The sequence below is a fragment of the Callithrix jacchus genome, chromosome 7 (assembly GCF_049354715.1).
Source record: "Callithrix jacchus isolate 240 chromosome 7, calJac240_pri, whole genome shotgun sequence".
NCBI classification, from domain to species: domain Eukaryota; kingdom Metazoa; phylum Chordata; class Mammalia; order Primates; family Cebidae; genus Callithrix; species Callithrix jacchus.
In genome coordinates, this window is record NC_133508.1 from 53,112,801 (window position 1) to 53,139,575 (window position 26,775).

At 49.5% G+C, this 26,775-nt stretch overlaps 1 protein-coding gene and 1 non-coding gene across 10 annotated transcripts in view; one reads left to right on the plus strand and one right to left on the minus strand.

Moving 5' to 3' along the window:
* Positions 1 to 11,469, plus strand: part of FBLIM1 (filamin binding LIM protein 1) — a 30,153-nt gene extending 18,684 nt beyond the window's left edge. For all 9 annotated transcript variants that reach the window (XM_078330459.1, XM_078330457.1, XM_078330462.1 and 6 more), the window contains 3 exons: positions 2,664 to 2,842; positions 4,771 to 4,888; positions 9,401 to 11,469. In XM_078330459.1, the coding sequence (XP_078186585.1) occupies positions 2,664 to 2,842; positions 4,771 to 4,888; positions 9,401 to 9,514 (411 nt within the window). In that variant the 3' untranslated portion in view covers positions 9,515 to 11,469. The remainder of the gene's footprint in view (positions 1 to 2,663; positions 2,843 to 4,770; positions 4,889 to 9,400) is intronic.
* An 11,544-nt stretch (positions 11,470 to 23,013) lies between these two features.
* On the minus strand, positions 23,014 to 23,075 carry LOC118143434 (U7 small nuclear RNA). Its single transcript, XR_004727650.1, has one exon. It is a non-coding gene; the product is annotated as a U7 small nuclear RNA (small nuclear RNA).
* Between the last annotated feature and the right edge of the window lie 3,700 nt (positions 23,076 to 26,775).

Here is a 26,775-nt window from a genome sequence, read left to right on the forward strand (position 1 = left end):
ACCACCATGCCTGGCTAATTTTGTATTTTTAGTATAGATGGGGTTTCTCCATGTTGGTTAGGCTGGTCTTGAACTCCCGACCTCAGGTGATCCACCCACCTTGGCCTCCCGGAGTGCTGGGATTACAGGCATGAGCCACTGTGCCTGCCCCTTTTACGGTTTCTGCAGCTGCAGTCTCCTTGGCTCCTTCCTCCACCTCCAAAGCCAGCAGTGTGACATCCCACTTCGGCGGCCGTATGGCCACTGCTGTGTCAAATTAGAGGCACGCTGTGATGGTACTTAGGACCCACCTGGATGATCAGGATAACCTCCCCATCTTAAGAGCCTAACTCAGGGATCATCTGAGCATTCACACGGTCCAGAGGTAAGGACCTGGATATCTTTGGGGACATCTCTTAGCTACCACATGAAGCGGCCAAGACGCTGGGATTTTGCTCCAGACCTGTCTGGCTCTGGAGCCTGCCATCAGTCTTGTCAGTGTCTCCCCTGGAGCCATAAGTTTCCAGTGCTGATGTCACCAGAATCTGTGTTGTGTCTGGGTACCACGTGCAATCTGGGAGAGCTGGTTGGGATGCCAGCATATTGGAAATTCTGACTCTTGGATGGTTTGTGGTGGTATGTTGAGTGTCCGAGATAATGCCACTGTACTCCAGCCCTGGCGACAGTGCCAGACTGTGTCTCAAAAAAGAAAGGAAGGAAGGAAGGAGGGAGAGAAGGAGAATAGCTGATTTGAGGGTCTAGGGTATTTGGAGCTGAGACTCTCCAGAAGAATCTAAATAATCCGATTCCAGGCTCACCACCAGTGAGGCACTGTGGGAGGAAAGAGGAGCCAGGCCCTCCTGCCCTGTCCCTGTGGCCCCATCAACATGACAGGGGAGTGTCACTCAAGGATGAGACATTGGGGTAGGAGGGGTGAGGAGGGGTTTCCAGCTGGAAGCAGCCAGGAGGAAGACTTGAGCATTGTGCTAGGAAGAGAAGGGCCATGCCCATGAGAGGGAGGGAGGGAGCAAGAACTGCTGCCCCCCATATCTGTCCAGGTGGGGTCAAGTTAAAATGCGCAGGAGCACAGCCAGGAAGGAGAGACAGCGTGTCCAGGAGAAAAGGTGGAAAGGCTAGAGGGAGGCCCGCTGCTCTGGCTCGGTAATCTCTCTGTCATTCCTCCCCATTCCAGAAGGAATTTGAGGCAGCTTCTAAGAGTGCATATATACCAGCCAGCACAGCGGCTCACACCTGCAATCCCAGCACTTTGGGAGGCTGAGGTGGAAGGATTACTTGAGGCCAGGGGTTCAAGACCAGCCTGGACAACGTGGCAAGATTCCATCTCTATTTTAAAATAGTTCTTTATTAAAATACATTTTTTAAAAGAATGCATATATACCTATAACCACAATAATGTGGTGCACTGAAAAATTTGTTAAGGCAGATCTCGGCCAGGTGTGGTGGCTCACGCCTATAATCCCAGAGTTTTGGGATGCCGAGGCAGGTGGATCACCTGAGGTTGGGAGTTTGAGACCAGTCTGACCAACATGGAAAAACCTCATCTCTACTAAAAGTACAAAATTAGCCGGGTGCGGTGGTGTATGCCAGTAATCCCAGCTACTCAGGAGGCTGAGGCAAAAGAATAGCTTGAACCTGGGAGCTGGAGGTTGCAGTGAGTTAGGATCATGCCACTGCACTCCAGCCTGGGTGACAGAGCAAGACTCCATATAAAAAAAAAAAAAAAAGGTAGATCTCAAGTGTTCTTCCCCTATTAAAACAATTCTTTTAAAGACTGCAGTAATACTATGATATGTAAAATAAACAAAAACATCTAAACAGAATGAAAATTAAAATAGAAAGTGAGACGAGATCAGAGGGAATATTACTACACAGATGTGTGAGCAGGCCTGATGCAGCGGCTCACGCCTGTAATCCCAGCACTTTGGGAGGCCAGGGCAGGTGGATCACTTGAGGTCAGGAGTTCAAAACCAGTCTGACCAACATGGTGAAACACCATCTCTACAAAAAATACAAAAAACTAGCTGGCCGTGGTGGCACACACCTGTAGTCCCAGCTGGAGACTCAGGAGGCTTGAGAATCACTTGAACCTCATATAGCTTGCAGTGAGCTGAGATTGGGCCACTGCACTTCAGCCTTGGTAACCGAGTGAGGCTCTGTCCCAGAATAAAACAAAACGAAAACCAAATAACAACAAAAAAGCCCTATAATGAATGATTCCTATGGAATCATACAGACAATAAGCCTTGAAATTCTTTCCCTTTTCCATTTGGCCACTTGGGAGCTCAGAGCCATTTCGTTTATTGTCATATAATAAAAGCACGCCAACTCTCCTAAGGATTTTTTTTCCCGACCCTGAGGTTTTTAAGAGAGTTTTCTCCTATGCTCTCTGTGGACGCTGGCCCTAAACATGTCCCAGTAACAAGAAAGGCAGTACAAAAGTAGCATCAGAGCAGTATTCCTTGCTGTAAGCCAAGGATGCAAGACTATGCTCAATTTGTTATAATCAAAGGTGGAGGTTTTGGGCAATAGTCACGGGCTGTCTGCAGGCCTCTCCTGTACTTCCTAGCTCCTGGGCCCCCGAGGGCAGCCTCCCAGAAGAAGGCAACCCTTGTGACTTGGGGTGGGTGTGCTGTGGATGGCTCTGGCAGTAGCCTCTGTCCCAGGACACGCTGGAGAAGTGCGGCAAGTGTGGCGAGGTGGTCCGGGAGCACATCATCAGGGCCCTGGGCCAGGCCTTCCACCCCTCCTGCTTCACATGTGTGACCTGCTCCCGGTGCATCGGGGATGAGAGCTTTGCCCTGGGCAGCCAGAACGAGGTATACTGCCTGGACGACTTCTACAGGTATGAGAGGGGTCTGCACACTGGGTAGGGTGTGGGGACTGGGTGAGACCCAGGATGAAGCAGGATGAAGGAGCTGAGCTTTAGTCCTGGGGGCTGGGCCAGAGTTTCTGTCTATTGGTTTATTATAAAGAATATTATAGGGCTGGATGCGGTGGCTCACATCTGTAATCCCAACACTTTGGGAGGCCAAGGTGGGCAGATCACCTGAGGTCAGGAGTTCGAGACCAGCCTGACCAACATGGAGAAACCCCATCTCTACTAAAAAAAATACAAAATTAGCTGGGTGTGGTGGCACATGCCTGTAATCCCAGCTAGTCTGGAGGCTGAGGCAGGAGAATCACTTGAAACCGAGAGGTGGAGATTGCTGTGAGTGGAGATCGTGCCACTGCACTCCAGCCTAGGCAACAGAGTGAGATTCCATCTTAAAAAAACAACAGAATATTACATCCTGTAATTCCAGAACTTTGGGAGGCCAAGGTGGGTGGATCACCTGAGATCAGGAGCTCATGACCAGCCTGGGCAACATTGTGAAACCTCATCTCTACTGAAAATACAAAAATTAGCTGTCCATGATGGCACATACCTATAATCCCAGCTACTCGGGAGGCTGATTCATGAGAATCACTTGAACCTGGGAGGCAGAAGTTGCAGTGAGTGAGATCACACCATTGCACTTCAGCCTGGGCCACAGCAAAACTGTCTCAAAAAAAAAAAAAAATAGGTCAGGCACCATGGCTCATCCTTGTAATCCCAGCACTTTGGGAGGCTGAGGCAAGAGGATTGCTTGGGGCCAGGTGTTCGAGATCAGCCTGGGCAAAATAATGAGACTTCGTTGCTACAAAAATTTCAAAAAAGTTAGCCAGGCATGGTGGCATGCGCTTGTGGTCCCAGTTACTTGGGAGACTAAGATAGAAGGATTGCTTAAACCCGGGTGGTAGAGGCTGCAGTAAGCCACAGTCATGCCACTGTACTCCAGCCTGTAGTGAGACCCTGTCTCGAAATGTACTAAAATATTAGCCGGGTACAGTGGCTCACACTTGTAATCCCAGCACTTTGGGAGGCCAAGGCAGATGGATCATGAGGTCAGGAGTTCAAGACCAACCTGGTGAAATCCCGTCTCTACTAAAAATATAAAAATTAGCTGGGTGTGGTGGCAGGTGCCTGTAATCCCAACTACTTGGGAGGCTAAGGCAGGAGAATTTCTTGAATTTGGGAGGTGGAGGTTGCAGTGAACCAAGATGGTGCCATTGCACTCCAGCCTGGGTGACAGAGCTAGACTCCATCTCAAAAAAATAATAAGATAAAAAATAAATATAATCTCACAGGCAAGTACTATTAAGAGTCCTAATTTACCATCCAAGTCACACAGCAGCTAAGTACCCAAAGTCTCCCCACAGGTAAGTATTGAAGCTCTTGGTAAGTATGCAAATTCCCAAGGACCTGACTTGGGGGCCTTGCTCTGAAACCCCAAACCTTGGGGCCTGCCCTTGGAGCTTCTTGAAGCAGTACAGGCACATGAGTATCCATTGGACTCAGTTTCTGCCCATGAGTTGTTTACCACACAAGGGGAGAGACAGGTGTGCCTCTGAAAAAGGAAAGAAGTATTGGAAAAAAAAAAAAAAAAAAAGATGAGATGCATTCCAGCCCAACTGAACCTCTATGAGACCCGGTTTCCCAGCCTCACTGGAGATTGTCCTCAATTCAGAAATCTCTAGTGATGCTGGGAAACCAGGTCTCATTCCACAGGTCTCTTGCACCTGCTCCTGCCAGGAAGAAATAGACATCTCTGCTTGTAGCTGCCGGTGCAATCTCATAGCAACGGGTCTGAAATTGCTCAGGAGGTGAACTCCAGCCCGAGTTCTGACAGCTAATTAATTTCTGTGGTTGCGGCATGAACACCTACCAAGCATGGGTTCCTTTGCTTCTAGGAAATTTGCCCCTATCTGCAGCATCTGTGAGAATCCCATCATTCCTCGGGACGGGAAGGATGCCTTCAAAATCGAGTGCATGGGAAGAAACTTCCATGAAAATTGCTACAGGTGTGAGGTGAGTGGAGCCCAGGTGGTTTAATATTCAATCGTGTGCCAGGCCCTTGGCTGGGTTCTGAGACATGGGGACGGGTCAGGGTGGGGGCTCTGTTCTCAAATTGCTCACTGTCCAGTAACAGAAACAGAAGATAAAGGAAATACAACTATAGTCTATTAATCAGAACTCTTTGTGTTAATGATAGAAACCAAACTCAAATTGCTTTCTGCAAAAAAGGCAGTCTGCTGGCTCACGGCGGTAGGATCACTGGTGGTATTGAGTGATGGCATCAGGATTCTCTCCATCTCTTTTCTTTTTGAGATGAAGTCTCCCTCTTGTTGCCCAGACTGGAGGGAAGTGGCATAATCTCAGCTCACTGCAACCTCTGCCTCCTGGGTTCAAGCAATTCTCTGCCTCAGCCTCTCAAGTACCTGGAATTACAGGCACTGCCACCATGCTGGTCTAATTTTTGTATTTTTAGTAGAGACAGGGTTTCACCATGTTGGCCAGGCTGGTCTTGAATTCCTGACCTCAAGTGATCTGCCCACCTCAGTCTCCCAAAGTGCTGGGATTATAGATATGAGCCACCACACCCAACCAAAATTCTTAATTTCTGAACAAGGGTCCCCACATTTTCATTTTGTCCTGGATCCTACAAATTATGTAGTTAGTGCTGCTGAGGAGCCTCCAGGAATCCTCTCCCACCCCTTCTACTGCCAGCTCCTTATCACTGAAGCTTCTACCTTCTCTGGTGATGGTGACAAGGTGGCAACGTTTATGGGAGGACCCAAGTGGAGAGCCCCAGAGCAAATATCTTACTCAGCCGATGAGTAATTCTTAACCCCTGTTCACTCCCATTTATTTAAACAGATACGGGAACCCAGAGGCTATTTTCACTGAGGTTGTCAAGGGAGCTGGGTAGAGAAGTTGATAAATTGCTGCATCATTACATTGTCTGTTGATTGTAGTTCAAAGTCCTGCTGATAATGCATTTTGAAAGCCCAATGAGGAAGTTCAAGTGCTATTATCCCCACCATCGTCCTAATGAGTGCCAGCAGTGACTGGCACTTTCCTGAGCCTGGCCAGGAAGCACATAAACCATCCGGGGAGTTGGCCAAGGCTCCTGTCGTAAGTCAGGATTTGGACTCTGGCAGTTATGTGTCAGAAGATGAGGCTCTTGGCCAGGTACGGTGGCTCATGCTTGTAATCCCAGCACTTTGGGAGGCCCAGGCAGATGGATCACTTGCAGTCAGGAGTTCAAGACTAGCCTGGACAACATGGCGAAACCCGGTTTCTACTAAAAATACAAAAATTAGGCCAGGTGCAGTGATTTATACCTGTAATCCCAGCGCTTTGGGCTGGGCATGGTGGCTCATGCCTATAATCCCAGCACTTTGGGAGGCTGAGGCAGGTGGATCATTAGGTCAAGAGATCGAGACCCTCCTGGTCAACAAAGTGAAACCCCGTCTCTACTAAAAATACAAAAATTAGCTGGGCATGGTGGTGCGCGCCTGTAGTCCCAGCTACTCGGGAGGCTGAGGCAGGAGAATTGCTTGAACCCAGAAGGCGGAGGTTGCAGTGAGCTGAGATCGTGCCATTGCACTCCAGTCTGGGTAACAACCGTGAAACTCCATCTCAAAAAAAAAAAAAGAAAAGAAAAAAAATCCCAGCGCTTTGGGAGGCCAAGGCAGATGGATCACTTGCAGTCAGGATTTCAAGACTAGCCTGGACAACATGGCGAAACCCAGTTTCTACTAAAAATACAAAAATTAGGCCAGGTGCAGTGATTTATACCTGTAACCCCAGTGCTTTGGGAGGCCAAGGTGGGTGGATTATGAGATCAAGAGAATGAGACCAGCCTGTCCAACATGGTGAAACCCTGTCTCTACTAAAAATGTAATAATTAGCTGGGCGTGGTGGTGTGCACCTGTAGTTCCAGCTACTTGGGAGGCTGAGACAGGAGAATCACTTGAACCTGGGAGGCAAAGGTTGCAGTGAACCGAGATTATGCCACTGCACTCCAGCCTGGGCAACAGAGCGAGACACTGTCTCAAAAAAAAAAAAAAATTAGGCATGGTGGCACATGTCTGGAGTCCCAGCTACTTGAGAGGCTGAGGCAGGAGAATCGTTTGAACCCAGGAGGCAGAGGTTGCAGTGAGCCAGGATTGTGCCACTGCACTCCACCTGGGCAACAGAGCAAGACTCCGTTTCAAAAATATAATAATAATAAAATTTTAAAATGAGGCTTCTGAGCCACAGCAGCCTGGAAGGAGTTGAGTGCTATTTCCTAAGAGGGAAAATGGGTTTCTGCACACTACCCACACCTGCATCTCACCATTTCTACTTGCCTTGGGGTCCATATTATTTATGACTATTGTTGGAAGTATAATAATACTTTTATACATAGGTAATGTTTTAAAATGTATAAAATGCCTTCATTAACATCACCTTCTTTAATCCTAGTGATAGCCTTTTGAGATGGCGTTTATTGTCCCCATGTAAGATGAGGAAACTGATGGGGTGTGGTGGTGGCTCACACCTGTGATCCCAGCACTTTGGGAGGCTGAGACAGGAGGATCCCTTGAGCCCAGGAGTTTGAAGCCAGCCTGGGCAATGAGACCTCATCTTTACAAAAATTTTTTTGTATTTGCCAGGCATGGTGGTACCTGTCTGTAGTGCCAGCTACTCTGGAGGCTGAGGCAGGAGGATTGCTTGGACCTGACACAGGTGGAGGCCGCAGTGAACCATGATCATGCCACTGCACTCCAGCCTAGGTGACAGAGTGAGGCCCTGTCAAAAAGAGAGAGAGAGAGAGAGAGAGAGAAGGGAAAACAGGCAAATAATCTCAGAAAAGTGGTCCCAGCCACGCTTGCGTGGGCTGGGTTGGGTGAGCTTTCAGCCGCCACACGGCTGCCTTGCAGATGGTGTGAGACTTGGCAATAGATGAGGTGTTTCCTCCAATTGGTTCTCATTTAGGAGGGGTCACAGGTGGCACAGATGCTGCAAGTGTGTAGCCCGGAGTCCACTTAGGAGACTCAAGTGGCCTTGCAGGGAAGACACTGAAGGGTGCCTCACCCAGCTAGCCATGGAGGAAGGCAGATTGCAGACCCTGGTCCCTACTGGGTCCCTACTGTCCCTATAGGGACTCTTGTGGGATCAATCAGCTTCCAAAGGGTGCCCAGAACCAAGGTTTTACACACAAATTTGCCCTTCTGTCATTCTCCAGCATGTGCCCAGGGGAGGTTTCTGGGGCAGAACAGTGATGTTGGCAGTTTGGGCCCCGAATCCCTCTGTTCCTCGTTCTGAAATCCTTGGTGATTTGAAAAATTGAAAATACTAATATTTGTGCCAGTTTTGAAGCTGTGTGGGCCATGGAGCCCCAAAAAGTCCCCTGGACCCGGCTCCAGAACTGGCTGTGTGACCTGGGGCCTTGGTACCCCAGCTGTGAAACAAAGAGTTTCACAGCTGGAAACAAAGGTATCCCAGCCACGGCTGGCTGTGCTGGGCTGGGCTGGAGACTTGGCCATAAACAAGGTTCCTGTCTCACAGGATTTATGTTCTAAAGGGGCTGTTAGGCTGGGCACAGTGGCTCATACCTGCAATCCCAGCATGGGAGGTGGAGGCAGGTGGATCAGTTGAAGTCAGGAGTGGGAGACCAGCCTGGCTGACATGGCAAAACCCTGTCTCTACTAAAAATACAAAAATTAGCCAGGCATGGTGGTGCATGCCTGTAATCCCAGTTACTTTGGGAGGCTGAGGCAGGAGAATTGCTTGAACCTGGGAGATGGAAGTTGCAGTGAATTGAGATCGTGCCACTGCACTCCAGCCTGGGCAACAGAGCAAGACTCTGTCTCAAAATAAATGAATAATAAAAACAAATATTAAAAAATATTTATTTATTTTTGAGAAGGAGTTTCGCTCTTGTTGTCTAGGCTGGAGTGCAGTGGCACGATCTCAGCTCACCGCAAACTCCACCTCCTGGATTCAAGCGATTCTCCCGCCTTAGCCTCCCGACTGGCGGGGATTACAGGCATGCTCCATCCACCACACCTGGCTAATTTTGTATTTTTAGTAGAAATGAGATTTCTCAAAATTGGTCAGGTTGGTCTCGAACTCCCAACCTCAGGTGATGCGCCCACCTCAGCCTCGCTACGTGTTGGGATTACAGACGTGAGCCCCTGCTCCCAGCCTTAAAAAAATGATAAAGGGACTATTAAGGCCCTTCTAGCCCCAACCTTCCCTGAACACTCAGGGGACTCCCCCAGGTGTCCTCAGTCTTCCTGACAGTGAATGTCCGTCCTCACCCACGCCTCCACGTGGATTAAAGCCCCTGTGTGTGTCTGTGTCTTGTATTCCCTTATGGAGACCTGGCCCAGGTGTTGGAAGGACAGCCACGAGCAGCCTCCTTCCTCATGCTTAAGGAGCACTTCCACTCATGCAGTTGGTTTAGGTGGCAGATGCCAAGTGAGTTCCTCCACTGTGCAGGCAGTGCCCAGGCCTGGGGTGGGTCTGCAGGTGTCCTTATCTCCCCAGGACTGCAGGATCCTCCTGTCTGTGGAGCCCACGGACCAAGGCTGCTACCCCCTGAACAACCGTCTCTTCTGCAAGCCGTGCCATGTGAAGCGGAGTGCTGCAGGGTGCTGCTAAGAGCACCCTCTGGGTGTCGGGCAGTGAATGGACCACTAGCCCCGGCTGGGGACCCTTCCCTGACTTGGTTTCCCTTCCTGACCTGCTCTTGAACACTTTCTTTCTGAGCCCCCATAGAGACCAGACTGCAAGTCATCTCAGCCTCCAGGACACAGCGGGCTGAGTGCCCCCTGACCTTCCACTCCTCCTCTACCCTCTGGGCACCAGAAGACTCCTGGACCATGAGTGTCACCCCCAGAATTCCCTACTGGGCCCACCCCACTTCCAGGGGAAAGCTTGGGGAAGTCTGCCAGGGTACTTGGACCCCTATCACTGACTGTAGCTATCTGGTAGGGGTGCTGGGACCAGCCTGGCCTGTTGTAGGGTTGAGCTGTTTGAGGAAAAACTCCAAGATTCCTTGAAAAGGGCTTTTTAGGCCAGGCATGGTGGCTCATGCCTGTAATCCCAGCAGTTTGGGAGGCCAAGGTGAGTGAATCACTGAGGTCAGGAGTTTGAGACGAGCCTGGCCAACGTGGCGAAACCGCATTTCTACTAAAAATACAAAAATTATCTGGGCGTGGTGGTGCATGCCTATAACTCCAGCTACGTGGGAGGCTGAGGCAGGAGAATCACTTGAACCTGGGAGGCAGAGATTGCAGTGAGCGGCGATTGCACCACTGCACTCCAGCCTGGAAGACAGAGAGAGACTGTCTCAAAAAAAAAAAAGGAAAAGAAAAAATGCTTTTTGAAAATGTTGAGGTTGAAATGATGGGAACCAGCATTCTTTGGATTTAGGGGAGAGAGCATAGTAGCAAACACCTCCCCTTGGTTCACACGTGGGAGAATGGGACTCAGTGGGGACACAGCCCTGGACTTCCCCACCCTGGCATAGGTTATGCTAAACTGGGGCTGGGGCCCAGACCCAGGAGAAGAGGGTGGTTCACAGACTCCCTGGGATGTCAGCAGCACCCACCTGCCTTCTAGCACCTCCTCCCAGTGCTGCAGTGAGTCAGCAGGCATGCAGTGAGAGCCTGTTGCATGCTGGGAACAGGGTGCAGGGGCCGAGTGTGCCTCCTGGACCCATGACAGGAGCCATACACCCCCCTCCCATCCAAAACACACAAGCACTTCTCCAAAATGATGCTGGGACAGGTGTCCCTTTGTCCCCCGGTTATGACCTCAAGTCCCACTTGGGCCCTGCAGCCCAGCCTGTCTTGTATCCACTGCCTCCTCGAGGCCACACCTGAAAGATTCCTTTTGAATGAGAATTAACATTGTTGCTTCATCCCTTCTAAGACATTTTGCAGGGCATGGACAAGTGAAACAATGTGCTTTCCAGGCTGGGCGTGGTGGCTCACACCTGTGATCCCAGCATTTTGGGAGGCTGAGGCGGGCAAATCACAAGGTCAGGAGATCGAGACCAGCCTGGCCAACATGGTGAAACCCTGTCTCTACTAAAATACAAAAAAAAAAAAAAAATAAATAGTTGGGCATGGTGGCATATGCCTGTAGTCTCAGCTACTCAGGAGGCTGAACTGAACCCGGGTGGCGGAGGTTGCAGTGAGCTGAGATTTTGCTGCTGCACTCCAGCTGGGTGACAGAGCAAGACTGCGTCTCAAAAAAGAAAGAATGTGCTTTCCTTTTCCTCCCTGGGGTCTCACTGTCCCACAGGCTCCCGGGAGACTCCCACAGGTGCCGTGCACTGGGCAAGCTTCTCTATAGAGCCCAAGGGGCTTCAGTCCAGAGCTCAGCATCTCGCCCTAAGCCTAAAGCAGGGCATCCCAAACTTCTGCACTCACAGACCACCTCCACAATTGTTATAACCAAAGGCCTCGTGTTATTTCATTTAAATCAACATGCTATTTTGTTTTCACTCACTTCTGACTTCAGCCTTGCGCTGAGCCGTGTATCCATGCAGTCATGCTCACGTGCTAATGTTTTTCTTCTTACACATGAAAATAAATGTATAACTGTTAGAAGCTCTTCTGTGTTGCATATAAGCTCTCACACAGGTAAATGCTGGCTTTTGGTAGTAGCCCTGGAAAAATGTTTGCTGGGTATCTGCTCGCCATGGCAGGAGTGTCCGGAAAGTGCTGGGCTCAGCTCAGAAGATGAAGGGGCTTGTTTCCTGCCTCATGCCCAGCACCAGAGGCTGGTGCCGGCCAGCTCACAGGTGTGCTTTTCCTGGACGAAGGCCACCACTGATGGGGTTGGCTACAGGGGCCTCACTAAGGCCACCAAATGCTTTAAGAATGAATACTTGGGCTGGGTGTCGTGGCTCATGCCGATAATCCCAGCACTCTGGGAGGCTAAGGAGGGTTGATCACGAGGTCAAGAGATCAAGACCATCCAGGTCAACATGGTGAGGCAGGAGAATTGCTTGAACCCAGGAGGTGGAGGTTGTGGTGAGTCAAGATCACGCCATTGCACTCCAGCCTGGTAACGAGCAAAACTCCATCTCAAAAAAAAAAAAAGAATGAACACTCAGGCTGGGCATGATAGCCAAGGCCTGTAATCCCAGCACTTTCAGAAGCTGAGGTGGGCAGATCACTTGAGGCCAGGAGTTCCAGACCAGCCTGGCCAACATGGTGAAACCCTGCCTCTTCTAAAAATACAAAAATTAGCTGGGCATGGTGGTGCATGCCTCTAGTCCCAGCTACTCGGAAGGCTGAGGCAGGAGAATCCCTTGAACCTGGGAGGAGGAGGTGGCAGTGAGCTGAGATCACATCACTGCACTCCATCCTGGGGATAGAGTAAGACTGTCTCAAAAAAAAATTAGAAGTCAGGCTGGGTGCAGTGCCAGCATTTTGGGAGACAAAGGTGGGTGGATGGGTTGAGCCTAGGAGTTTTTGAGATCAGCCTGGGCAACATGGTGAAACCCCGTCTCTACAAAAAATGAGCTGGGCATGCACCTGTAGTCCCAGCTACCTGGGAGGCTGAGGTAGGAGGATCACCTGAGCCTGATGCTGAGGTAGAGGTCGAGGATGCAGTGAGCTGTGATTGTGCCACTGTGCTCCAGCCTGGGTGACAGAGTGAAACCCTGTCTCTAAAAAAGTCCCGAAAGGCCACTCACCCCTAGGGCCTACTCCCTGCATGTAACCAGTCTGCTTTCCCTCTGCAAGCTTGCACACTGGCCCCTGGGCTCACTTGGTGAGCACAAGCCCAGAGGCAGTTGGTCTAAATGAGTGTTGGCTTGGGGACAGGCCACCCAGAGCTCAGACCTCTCTCTATACTCAATACCCTCAGCCTTGATGTTCTCATCTGGAGCAATTACATTTTTAAAAAAATAAAAATAGAGGGCTGGGTGCAGTGGCTCATACCTGTAATCCCAGCACTTTGGGAGGCTGAGGCAGGTGGATCACGAGGTCAGGAGATCGAGACCATCCTGGTCAACATACTGAAACCCCGTCTCTACTAAAAATACAAAAATTAGCTGGGCATGGTGGTGTGTGCTTGTAGTCCCAGCTACTTGGGAGGCTGAGGCAGGAGAATTGCTTGAACCCAGAAGGCGGAGGTTGCAGTGAGCCGAGATGGTGCCATTGCACTCCAGTCTGGGTAACAACAGCGAAACTCCATCTCAAAAAAAACAAAAAACAAAAAAAAAATTAGCCGGGTGTTGTGGCAGCCACCTGTAGTCCCAGCTACTCGGGAGGCTGAGGCAGGAGAATTGCTTGAACCTGGGAGGCAGAGGTTGCAGTGAGCCGAGATCGAGCACTCCATCTCAAACAGAGCAAGACTCCATCTCAAAAAAAATAGAGGCCAGGCATGGTGGCACACACCTGTAATTCTAGCAGGTGTGGAATTTTGGAAGGCCGAGGTGGATGGATCACCTGAGGTCAGGAGATCACGGCCAGCCTGACTAACATGGTATAACCCTGTCTCTACTAAATACAAAAAAATTAGCTGAGCATGGTGGCACATGCCTGTAATCTGAGCTACCTGGGGGACTGAGACCGGAGAATTGCTTCTACGTGGAAGGTGGAGGTTGCAGTGAGCCGAGATTGTACCATTGCACTCCAGCCTGTGCAACAAGAGCGAAACAATGTCATAAGAAAAAAATAAAAGTGGAGTCCCACTATATTGCCGAGGCTGATCTCAAACTCCTGGGCTCAAGCGATCCTCCCACCTTGGCCTCCCAAATAGCTGGGATTACAGATGTGAACCACCATGCCCAGCCAACTGGAAACAATTCTAATCTATCATGGTGGGTTGCTGAGATAAAAGGGAAGTATCAGGCTGGGGTGATTTCAGCTCAGCTCATGAGTCACTGGCTCCATCTCATGAACCCTGACATTCTCTAGCCACTTCCTTCATGGTCACGTTAATGCCTGTCAGGCCACCAGGAATATGCCTGAAGTCAACAAAATTGGGTTTATTATGCTCGCTGTGGCAAGGGAGGCCGAAGAGCACAGGGAAGCCTGGGTGTCTCCAAAGGCGGTGTTAGTACTGGTATTGGATTTGGAGAAAGATTTAAGGAAGTGCGGGCTTGCTCTGGACGTGCTGTCAGATGTATGGCTGGGTGGCTCCATCCCTTTGTATCTCCAGCTGTGATTGCTCAGGTTAGGGGGACATTGGCATTTGTGTGGGTGGCCTTGAGATGCGTGTTCAGGACAGCTGCTGAGTGGTGTTGCTTTTTGACTTTGACTCACTTCCTCATGATCACAGAGTGACCTTGCCCCATGTGGGTGAGCTGGGAGCACCCCAGGCCGCAGCTGTGAGGCCAGGCCAACTCCCAGCTCTCAGAGTCCACTTTCTCTTAGTCACCAAGTTTGGTCTGGTTTGATTTCTCCTATCATTAAAATATAGCCTTGTTAGGCCGGGCATGGTGGCTCACGCCTGTAATCCCAGGACTTTGGGAGGCCAAGGCAGGTGGATCACTTGAGGTCAGGAGTTTGAGACCAGCCTGGCCAATGTGGTGAAACCCCATTTCTACTAAAAATACAAAAATTAGCCAGGTGGGGCGGCAGGCACCTGTCGTCCCAGGTGCTTGAGAGGTGGAGGTGGGAGAATCACTTGAACCCTGGAGGCAGAAGTTGCCGTGAGCCAATATCGCACTACTGCACTCCAGCCTGGGGTGACAGAATAAGACTACCGCAAAAAACAAAAAGTTCTGGGGCTGGGCGGGGCGCGGTGGCTCACACCTGTAATCCCAGCCCTTTGGGAGGCCAAGGCGGGTGGATCACGAGGTCAAGAGATCGAGACCATCCTGGTCAACATGGTGAAACCCCGTCTCTACTAAAAATACAAAAAATTAGCTGGGCATGGTGGCGCATGCCTGTAATCCCAGCTACTCAGGAGGCTGAGGCAGGAGAATTGCCTGAACCCAGGAGGCGGAGGTTGCGGTGAGCAGAGATCGCGCCGTTGCACTCCAGCCTGGGTAACAAGAGTGAAACTCTGTCTCAAAAAAAAAAAAAAAAAATAGTTCTGGGGCTGTATGGTGGTGATACTTGCCCCATAGTCTGAATGCACTTAATGCCATGGAACTGTACAGTTGGAAACTGTTCAGTCGCCTACATAGGTCTCCCTCCAAAAGGGCGTCTTCAGGACAGCTGCAGCAATTCCACAGCTACACACTCACTGTATAGTTTTTTTGTTTCGTTTTGTTTTTGAGACAGGGTCTTGCTCTGTGGCCCAGGCTGGAGTGCAGTGGTGTGATTGGAGTGCAATTGGTTGTGATGGTAAGTTTTATATGTATTTTAACACAATTGAAATATACATATATGATAATGTAACAGTCCCCGGCCCAGGGTCCTGGGAAGGCTGGCCACTGCTGTTTTCAGACCCAGCTGGTTGTCCCAGCGGCCCTGGAATCCCTAAAGGCAGGTGCGCATATAGCCACTAGAGGGCAGCATGAGCCGGCGAACAGGAAGCCAAGGCAGGAATGATTTCAGGGCTCACCCGGGTCCTCAACTTCTCCAAACGCCAGACAGGAAGGATCATTCCAGCCCACCCACCAGGCCTGGTTGTAGTGAGGCTGAGAGGAGAGAACAGATTGCAAAACGAGAAAGTGTCCCGGCTGGGCTGGGAGCAGTGGCTCACACCTGTAATCCCAGCACTTTGGGAGGCGTGTGGATCACCTGAGGTCAGGAGTTTGAGATCAGCCTGGCCAATAGGGTGAGACCCCCATCTCTACTAAAAGTATAAAAATTAGCCGAGTGTGGTAGCCTGCGTCTGTAGCCTCAGCTACTCAGGCTGAGACAGAATTGTTTGAACCTGGGAGGCGGAGGTTGCAGTGAGCCAAGATCATGCCACTGCACTCCAGTCTGGGCGACAAGCAAGACTGTCTCAAGAAAAAAAAAAAAAAAAGTGTTCAGCCTGGGCAACATGGAGAAACTCCATCTCTACTAAAAATAGAAAAATTAGCCAGGTGTGGTTGTGAGCACCTGTGGTCCCAGCTACTTGGGAAACTGAGATGGGATGATCACTTGAGCCCAGGATGCAGAGGTTGGAGTAAGCTGAGATCACACCACGCCACTGCACTCCAGCCTGGGCCACAGAGCGAGACCCTGTCTCAAAAACAAAACAAAACAAAAAAACTAGAGAGTGAGTGATGTGGCTGTGGCATTGCTGCGGCTGTCCTGGGGACATGCCCTTTTAGAGGGAGACCTGTGGGGACTGAATTCTTCACTGGCTCAAACCCCCACCTGCTAGGAGGGGCCACCTGGAAGTCCCCATGCTGCTCCCCTGCAATTGGATACCTGGGAACCTGGGCACAGTAAGCACAGAATCAGGGCTGGGACAAAGGGCAGCATGGTGCGCACTGTGGAGTCCTGAGCCTTTCCAATGGTCTCCCTGTCCCCAGGGGCCCCTTTCCTGAGTCACAGTCCACCCCCTCCACGGCAACCCAGTCCCCTCCCTACCCTGGTAGAGAGACAAATGGTAGAAATGGGGAATTGAATGGAGTGCAGGAGGGGAGGAGGCTGGGGAGAGGGGAGGAGGCTGGGCTGTTAAGGAAGAATGTCAGGGAATGAGGACATTTTCCAAGAAATGTTCTCCTCAGTTTAATGCACAGTTTATGTCACAAAATAATCAATCTATGAAGTAACAATGTTGGCATCCCGGAAGAGGAGGAAGTTGCACATCAGAGAGGTGGTGTAACTGCACAGGGACTCACAGCAGAGACAGATCAAAACGGGTCCAGTGAAAATTCTATAGGCCCTCATTAAAGACCGACTTCAGAAATCCACATTCTAGAATGTTCCAGAACCCATCATGTGACAAAGGTGCCCTGCATGTTTTTGTTTGTTTTTTGTTTTTTGAGACAGGGTCTCACTCTGTTGCCCAGGCTGGAGTACAGTGGTGCAGGCACAACTCACTGTAGCTTCGATGATCTCCTGGGCTCAAGCAATCCTTCTACCTCGGCCTCCCAGGTAGCTGAGACCCCAAGCATGCAGCACCACACCTAGCTAATTTTTTAAATTTTTTGTAAAGATGGGTTTTTGCCATGTTGCTGAGGCTGGTCGGGAACTCTTGGCCCCAAGCAATCCTCCTGCCTCAGCCTCCTAAAGTGCTGGGATTACAGGAGTGAGCCATTATGCCCAGCTAAGTAAGACCTGCATCTGTTTTGTTTTCCTTTTTTTTTTTGTTTTGGTAGAGATGAGATCTCTCTATGTTGCCCAGGCTAGTCTTGAACTCCTGAGCTCAAGTGATCCTCCTGCTTTGGCCTCCCAAAGTGCTAGGATTACATGCGTGAGCCACTCGCCAGGTTAAGACCTGCATCTTAAGTGCGGGGAGTTTAGACTGCAGGCTGTTGCTTGCAAGTGAGATATAATTTTCCTAACCCATCTGGAAAGGTCCTTGTATCCTGTATGACTCATACTAATTCTCAGAGAGTGATCATCAGATTAGAGACCCTGGAGTGTACCCTACTCATAACCTTCCTTCTGCAGAAAAAAATGTGTGTGATTCAGCAGAAAATAATGCACTGTCTACACACAGCACACCCTTCCTGATATCAGATTCTAGCCTTTTGTTGTCTTTGAGCTACTTTACAGCTCTGTAAATTGTAGGTAAATGATATATTGCTGGTCGGGCAAGGTGGCTCAAGCCTGTAATCCCAGCACTTTGGGAGACCGAGGAGGGCAGATGACTTGAGGTCAGGAGTTCAAGACCAGCCTGGCCAACATGGTGAAACCCCATCTTTGCTAAAAATACAAAAATTATCTGGGCATGATGGCAGATGCCTGTAATCCCAGCCACTCAGGAGGCTGAGGCAGGAGAATTGCTTGAACCCAGGAGGCAGAGGTTGCAGTGAGCCAAGATGGTGCCACTGCCCTCCAGCCTAAGCAATAGAGCAAGACTCACTCACAAAAAAAAAAAAAAAAAAAAAAAAAAGATATATTGCCCTATCTAGTAGAGGCTCTCCCTCCCTCTCTTGTTGAAAAACCAGTTTCAATTTTCACATTCATTTCAATATTCCTGACCTATGAATGTGACTGTTCTTAGCTGCCCTTCTGAGCTGGTTATAACATCACCTGGCTCCCTTATGAGTTAAATAAAATGGTTAATACCTATTCATTTTCTATTTGTGTGGGAGGCATGATTTTACCTTTTTTTGGAAATTATCTTGCAACACATTCCTTCATCAGGTGTTTATGACAGCTCCTTTAGACCAGAGGAGGTGGTGGGGTTCCTTGCAGGACAGCCCATGAAGCAGAGTTAAGGGTAGCCAGCAGGCGGCCCCTGCTCCCCAGAGCAGCCTCTGAATGGGAAGGGAGGGGAGGGGAGGAGGAAGAGAAGAGGGAGGGGTTCTGCCCAGTGGATGGGACAAAGTCTTAGCAAAACCTAGATAGATTCTTGGGCTGGGTGAAGTGGCTCATGTCTATAATCCCAGCACTTTGGGAGGTGAGGTGGGAGGATCACTTGAGTCCAGGAATTCTATTCCAGCCTGGGCAACAGAGTGAGACCCCATCTCTAAAAAAAAAAAAAGCAACTAGATTCTGTCTCTAGTTAAGCTCCTAGCCAGCTATTTGACCTTGAGACACAACCTCTTTAAGTTTTGAGGGTAAGGAATGCTATCAAAAACTGACATTTATTTCCTGAGTTCTCGTTTGTCCTGTTTGGGGAGAGGCTGGAGAGGTGCGATGGTGGATTATGCAGGAAGGAAGCTAGGTTTCAGCAGGCAGGCAGTCTGCCTGGGATCAAGGCTGCTTGGTGATGATACTGACAGTAATAACAACAGCAGCCACTACCATTTCATGGGCACGCATATGCCCATGTGTATTATCTCATCTAGTCCCCACCGCTGCCTGGAAGGAACGATCTATGATCCCATTATTCAGACGGAGACGAAGGCTCAAGGTCATACCACATGGATTCCAGCTCTAAATTTAGCCACATCCTAAACCCTTTATTCCACTGTCTTTGCCTCCAGAAGTGACAGGGCAATCCCTTGGCCATCACTTTCTTCCTCATCTGTAAAACAGAGAGAATTATTTGATCATCACACATAAAAGAATGCAATGGCGGATGACCAGATGCCATGTGATTTCCTGGGCGGGTTCTAGAAAGGAAGAAAGGACATTAGTGGAAAAGCTGGTGAAATCCCAAGAAAGTCTGGAGTTTGGTGAGTCATGTTGTACCAATGTCGGTTTCCTAGTTTCGACAGCGCCATAGTTTCGTGAGATGTTAATGGAAGGGAAACTGACGAAGCGTGTAAGAGAACTCTATATGATTTTTGCAGTGTTTCAGTATATCTAAAGTTATTTCAAAATCAGGTTTCTTATTTAAAGGGGAAAGCCTTTGCACCTCAGCGCTGGGATGCCCTGCCTCCGACTGATGATGTAAGAACAAGGGAGGGAGAGGAGGCCATCAGACACTCTTCTGCTAACAGGAAAGTTGGGCTGAGAGGGGCATCGTGTCTGGACAAGGGGGAGGGGCTGCTTACTAAGGAGAGGGCAGAGAAGAGGAGGGGGACCTGACCCAATTTCTATAGCATGTGGGAGACAGGTGCCAAGTAGGAAGAGGATGATGAGGGGTTTCAGAAAATCAGAGTGACCTTCACCTAATGTGGGTGGTAATTTTTTTCTCGTCCATAAACACAGCAAGGATTCCTTAGGAAAACAACACGACCCAGGAATCCTGAACCGGTCCTTTAAAGTTAGCAGGATTCCAAGCTTCAGACCATAGGGAGGGACTGGGTGAAGCAGGAACAAAGAAACCCATGAAGGGTTACCCTGAAGGCCCAATCAGAAGACAAATGGGGGTCAGTGAGGGTTAAGAACGCTCTCTGGGGCCTGTGAGTCATGGGCCTGGCAGCTTGGGGCTTCCCAGGACTGCTCAGACGGGCTGTGGCATGCAAGGAGCTCAGCCAGAACCTCCCTTGCAAATCTGCACCCCTGCCCCCAGCACCCTGCCCTGGCCTTCCAGCACCCCTCTGACCAGCACCCCCTCCTTGGCAGGGCAGAACTCCCTATGGCCCAGCCTGGGATGGCTTCAAATCAGGTCCCATGGGCAGGAAGCAAACAATGGCTCCACTCCAGTGTGCCTAGAAATCCCACTTCATTCATTCATTTGTTCATTCATTCACTCATTAATAAAATGCTCATTGACCCCTCCCAAATGCCAGTCACCACCCTTGGCACAGAGCTCAGTTGTGTGGAAAAAGGAGGCAAGAGAACAGCCCGTGCTAGGGAGGCACAGCAAGGAGTCCAGCAGGGCAGCCTGCAGAGAAAGTGATGTCAGAACTGGGCCTAAAGGGTGTGCAGGAGGTCAGCCAGGCAAGGCTCTGGGCCCAGAGGTCTCCAGGTGCTTGCTCTCCGAGCTGGGCACAGCTGAATGTGGCTGAGGGTGTGGGAAGTAGCAGGATGAGGTCCAGACTCAGGCAGGAACCAAAGCAACAAGGCTTCCTAGACACTGCTGGGGTTGGGACTTTTTCCCCTGCGAGCAATGGTGAGAAGGAAGAACCCCAAGCCGGTAGAATTCAGTGGTGGCCAGGGCCCAGAGAGGGTGTGAGACCAGCCAAGCTCACACAGCTGGTTAGTGGCCAAGCCCTGTGTGTCCTGACCACCAGAACCGGGCTTTCGCCACTCCCCTGCTGCCTCTCTTATCTTCGAGACCTACATGTAAACACAGGCAGGCACCTGCAAACACCTGAACACCTCTTCGAGGAGGTTGGAGGTGGGGGAATGAAGGCATGCAGGCAAATGGGGTCAGTGTTGTGCACAGGCTGACCCAGGGCAGACGGTCCGGTCGGTGGGAAGGAGGGCAGAATTCCTGTATGGGTGAGAGCACTTGCCCTGGAGGGATTCAGTGAGTCACTGGGTTCACACCTCCTCCTCCCTCTGGGCTTTGATCTCAGTTCCCTGGAGGGAGGTGCGGCCTGGATTCCTGGGGGCGGGACCATCCTCCTCTCCCTGCCCTGCCCTGTGGGTCCAGACTGGGATGCTGGCTGCCTCCACTCCCCTCTGAACTCCCACACACACCCTTTTGAGGCCCTGGTAAGTTTCCGTTGGCCCCACTGGCTGAGTCAGGCTTGACCATCACCTAGGACATTTGCTTCCCTCTCCTGCTGAGCTCAGCCATGCATTTTACTGCTTGGTGCCACATTCCATCCCCTCCTGTCTCTGGGAGGATGATCAGATCTGGCAAAGAGCCCATGACTGCCCAACCAGCAGAATGAATAAATGACCGCAGGGTGGGACTCCGTGGAGACCAAGACACCCAGGAGCTCTTGGACTGAGGACTAGAGGAAATAACCCCAGAGGCTGCCCCCGAGCAAGGACCTACTTACTAATTCTGCCAACAGCCCTGGGAGACAGAAATATTATCACCTCTATTTTATAGAGAGGAGAAAAGAGGGGTGCAAGAGTCATGGGGACAGTGAATTACCCTGACATCCACAAAGGGCCTTCTAGGGTTCTGTGTCATGAGTTGAAAGAGAGGCAGCTGGCAAGGTGGTGTGACCTTTAGCTGCCCAAGTGCAGGTGCAGGTACAGCAGAGGTGGGGCAGAGGGACTGACCAGTGCTGGGGTTTTGTCCAGTGAGATTGACAATGATTCACAGACCACAGGAGGGGGTGGGGGTGGAGCCTGACCATGGACTGTGGGCTAGGCAGGAAGGACATGGAGGGCAGGAGGGCTGAGGGACAGCAGAAGGGGGCAGGGTCCATGGACTGCTGGAGCTGGGGCACAGGAGGAAAGAAAGGAGGTGAGGTCACAGAGGTCAGTCGATGGAAATTACAGAGGAGGGGAAGTCATTGGTCACGGGGGATGGATACTGGGCTGGCACCACTCCCAGGGTGGGAACGCTTGTCATACAGCCTGCACAGAACAGGCCCTCAGAGAATATGTGTGGAATGAATGAATGAATGCCTACTTGGGGAGAGTCTGGGGTTTGGTGACTCAGAATATTTTGCTTTCTTCTTTCTAGCTTTTTTTGTTTGTTTTTGTTTTTTTGAGATGGAGTCTCATTCTGTTGCCCAAGCTGGAGTGCAGTGGGGCGATCTTGGCTCACTGCAACCTCCGCCTTTCAGGATCAAGCAATTCTCCTGCCTTGGGCTCCCAAGTAGCTGGGACTACAGGCACCCACCACTATTCCTGCTAATTTTTGTATTTTAAGTAGAGATGGGGTTTTGTCATTTGGCCAGGTTGGTCTCAAACTCCTGATCTCAGGTGATCTGCCTGACTCGGCTTCCTAAAGTGCTGGGATTACAGGTGAGAGTCACTGCACCCAGCCTGCTTTTTTTTTTTTTTTTTCAAGTAACAGCTTTATTGAGATATAATTCACATATACAAAATTCACCCTTTTTTTTTTTTTTTTTTTAGAGACAGGGACTCGCTATATTGCACAGGCTGGAGCGAGTGGCTATTCACAGTTGCGATCCCACTACTGATCAGCATGGGAGTTTTGACCTGCTCCGTTTCCGACCTAGGCCAGTTCACCCCTCTTTAGGCAACCTGGTGGTCCCCCGCTCCCCAGAGGTCACCATATTGATGTCGAACTTAGTGCAGACATCAGATCCGCATAGTGCACTACAGCCCAGAACTCCTGGACTCAAGTGATCCTTCAGCCTCAGCCTCCCAAGTAGCTGGGACTACAGGCATGTGCCACTGCGCCCAGCCAGAATTCACCCTTTTAATGCCACATATACAAAATTCACCTTTTAAAGTTTGTTTTGTTTTGTTTTTTGAGATGGGGTCTCATTCTGTCACCCAGGCTAGAGTGCAGTGGTGCAATCATAGCTCACTGCCATCTCGACCTTCAGGGTTCAAGCCACCCTCCAGCCTCAGCCTCCTGAGTGGCCTGGACCATAAGTGCACACCATCTTGCCTGGCTTGCTTATGTATGTATGTATGTATGTATGTATGTATGTATTTATTTATTTATTTATTATTTTTGTAGAGATAGGGTCTCCCTGTGTTGCCCAGGCTGGTCTTGCACTCTTGGGCTTAAGTGATTCTCCTGCCTCAGCCTCCCAAAGTGCTGGGATTATAGGTGTGAGCCACTGTACCCGATCCTGTTTGATTTCTTTACAATAAGCACATTATACTTTTTTTCTTTTTCATTATTATTAATTTTGGGGGGGCTTTCTGGCAAAAACTGGAAAGCCTGCTAGACAAATTCTAAAAGAGCTGTAACACTAGCACATGATACTTTTATAATATGAACCCATGTATGTTTTTAAAATTCATTTTTCTAAAAAGATAGGCTGAATCCGTAAGAGAAAAAATAACAGACCAAAACTTAGAGAAAAGGTAAGTTCTGGGACCCAGGACTGCAGCCCGCCCTGGGCTGATGTGTGCTTTGAGCAAACCACTGCCCTTCCTAGAGCCTTGCCTGTGACATAGGGGTGGGCAGAAGTGGGTAGGGCAGCAGCTAAGGACTGAGCTGAACTGATGACATCTCAGGCTCTTCCCAGCCTTAACAGCTCAAGATTTGAAGGTACTCTAGCTTCCCACACCTGGTTAGAGAAGCAGATTAAGGAAGGGATCTGGTCTTTGGAGTTCTCTCCCTAAGAGGATACACACCAGAATATTGATAGTCCAGGCAACAATGCCAAATTCAACCCAGAAGAATGTTTTAGGTCACGCAGTCATCAGTCCCTAATTGAATGGAAGGTATTTAACTCTCTATCTGCCTTTTCTTTTTTTTTTTTAAATTACGGGGTTTCACCATGTTGGTCAGGCAGGTCTTGAACCCCCGCCCTCAGGTGATCCGCCCGCCTTGGCCTCCAAAGTGCTTGGATTACAGGCGTGAGCCACTATATCTGCCATTTTTTAATCTTCCATTCGAAAGCAGTCCTTCTCAAGCTAAAATGTGCATACAGATCACCTGTGAATCTTGTTAATATGCAAATGCTCAATCAATAGGTCTGAAGTGGGACCTGAAATTGCACAATTCTAACAAGCTCCAAGGGGAGGTCAGCGCTGTGAGTCCCCAGACCACTATTTAAATACCAAGGTTAGCCAGCCCTTTGACTTACGCCTATAATCCCAGCACTTTGGGAGGCCGAGGGGGGTAGATTATGAGGTCAGGAGTTCAAGACCAGCCTGACCAACATAGTGAACCCCTGTTTCTGCTAAAAATACAAAAATTAGCCAGGTGTGGTGGTGCACACCTTTAATCCCAGCTACTCAGGAGGCAGGAGAATTGCTTGAACCCGGGAGGTGGAGGTTGTAGTGAGCTGAGATCACACCATTGCACTCCAGCCTAGGCAACAGAGCAAGACTCCATCTCAAAAAAAAAATAAAAAAATAAAAAAATCAAGGCTCAGCTGGGCATGGCTCATGCTTGTAATCCCAACATTTTGGGTAACCAAGGTGGGAGGATTATTCGAGCTCAGGAGTTCCAGACAAGTGTGGGCAACATTAGTGAGACTCTGTCTCTACAAAAAAATACAAAAATTAGCCAGGAACAGTGGCACGTACCTGTGGTCTCAGCTACTCAGGAGGTGGGAGGCTAAGAGTTAAAGGCTGCAGTGGGTTGTGATCACATCACTGCATTCCAGTCTGAGCTACAGAGTAAGACTCTGTCTTAAAAGTAAAAAAAAAAAGTGACACCAAAACAGCACCCTTTGTCACATAGAAAGCCTGGAAACTCCATTGTACTTCATGGACTAGCAAAAAGATGACACCAGACCATACAGGCTGGCCTTCCTAGTAACTTTTTTTTTTTTTTTTTTTTGAGATGACGTCTCGTTCTGTCACCCAGGCTGGAGTGCAGTGGTATGACTTGGCTCACCGCAACCTCCACCTCCCAGGTTCAAGAGATTCTCCTGCCTCAGCCTCTGGAGTAGCTGGGATTACAGGTGTGCACCATCATGCCTGGCTAATTTTGTATTTTTAGGTTTCACCAAGTTGGCCAGGCTGGTCTTGAACTCCTGACCTCAGGTCATCCACCTACCTTGGCTTCCCAGAGTGTTGGGATTACAGGTGTGAGCCACCTTGCCTGGCCCATCCAGACTTGTTTGTATGTAGTCAGGATGGAGGATGCATAAGGAAGTTTATTCCAGCATTATTTATAATGGCAAAAAGTTTGGCATTATCATTTGCTCATCTTAAAATATATATTGTTTTAATTTTGTATAATGAGCATGCATTTGCACAACTGGGAAAAAAAGAAAAACAAAAGCAAATAAGAGGGCAAAGTGTAGGCTAGGTGTCTAGTAACAGAGCAGCCAGCACAGCTTCCCCTGTGGCCCGCGGTGCAGGTGCCCGTGCACCTGGCTGAGACAGTTTTTTCTTTTTCCACATACCATGTGAACAGTGGAAACAGTGTCTGCATTTCTGACTGGGAGTAGAAAATAGGTGCTCTGCCTTAGCGACCAAATGTCCAGCTCTCTACTGCTTGCCTAAACCTATGCAAAAGTCAGAGCCTGGTGAGAGCAAGGGCTTGTCCCTCCAATCAGTCCAATGTATGGACTTCTCTTTGGAGGCTGGGGTCCCTCCCTCTGGCTCAGGTTTCACGGACTCTCAGCTCCTATTGACTATATGCAGAGGTGAGAATAAACACAACCCCTAGAGAGAGAGGAGGCTGGAAGAAGGAGGAAGCTGGGCTGTGTTCTCTGAGCATCCTGGGGAAATAAAATGAAAGTCCCGGGTCGGGCACAGTGGCTCACGCCTGTCATCCTAGCACTTTGGGAGGCCAAGGCAGGCGGATCATCTGAGATCAGGAGTTAAGCCAAAATGGTGAAACCCTGTATCTACTGAAAATACAAAAATTAGCCAGGTGTGGTGGCACATGCCTGTAATCCCAGCTACTTGGGAAGCTGAGGCAAGAGAATCGCTTGAACCCGGGAGGCGGATATTGCAATGAGCCGAGATCTCACCACTGGACTCCAGCCTGGCAACAGAGAGAGACTCCATCTCAAAAAACAAAACAAAATAAAAAAAGTCCCAAGTATTTTTTATTTCTCATTAAATGGTTTGCCTGCCTCGTTATCCCACACAGATGAGAAGGCGTGGTAAATTCTCTGATAAATATCTTCCCAACAATTAATGCAGCTGTGGGACAGAATATTAGGACTTCCTTTTGCCTTAAAGGAGCTGACAATGTATAATTATAAGTTCAAAGAGATAGGTACCTTCAAACTGGGATCCTGTAGATATTAGGAGAGCCCTGAAATGCTTCTGATCTGGGGGAGGAGGGTCTCACTACCTTACAAAATGAAAACTGCCAAAATAGGTTTACACAAATCATAGTAAATATTAAATGTTTACATTAAACAGTTTAACTCTTTTAACACACAAATCACAATATAATTATGCAAGTCACAAGATGATAGCAATTATATTCATGCACAATAGACCACAGGCTGCGTGGTCTGGGATACAAATTGAAAGCTGCCTGGGCTGTGCACTGTGGCTCATGCCTGTAATCCCAGCACGTGGGGAGGCTGAGGCCGGAGGATTCCTTGAGCTTAGGAGTTCCAGACTAGCCTGGGCAACATAGTGAGATCCCAACCCTACAAAAAATTTAACAAAAAATACTTGGTGTGGTGGTGCATGCCTGTAGTCCCAGCTACTCAGGAGGCTGAAGTGTTCATGGCACTGCTCTCCAGCCTGGACAAGGGTGAGTGAGACTATCTCAAAAAAAAAAAAAGGCCAAGTGCAAAGGCTCACACTTACAAATCCCAGCCTTTGGGAGGCTGAGGCAGGTGGATCACTTGAGGTCACGAGTTTGAGACAAACCTAGCCAACATGGTGAAACCCATCTCTACTAAAACTATGAAAATTAGCCAAGCATGGTGACGCATGCCTGTAATCCTAGCTACTCAGGAGGCTGAGGCAGGAGAATCACTTGAACCCAGGAGGCAAAGGTTGCAATTACTGAGATCAGGCCAT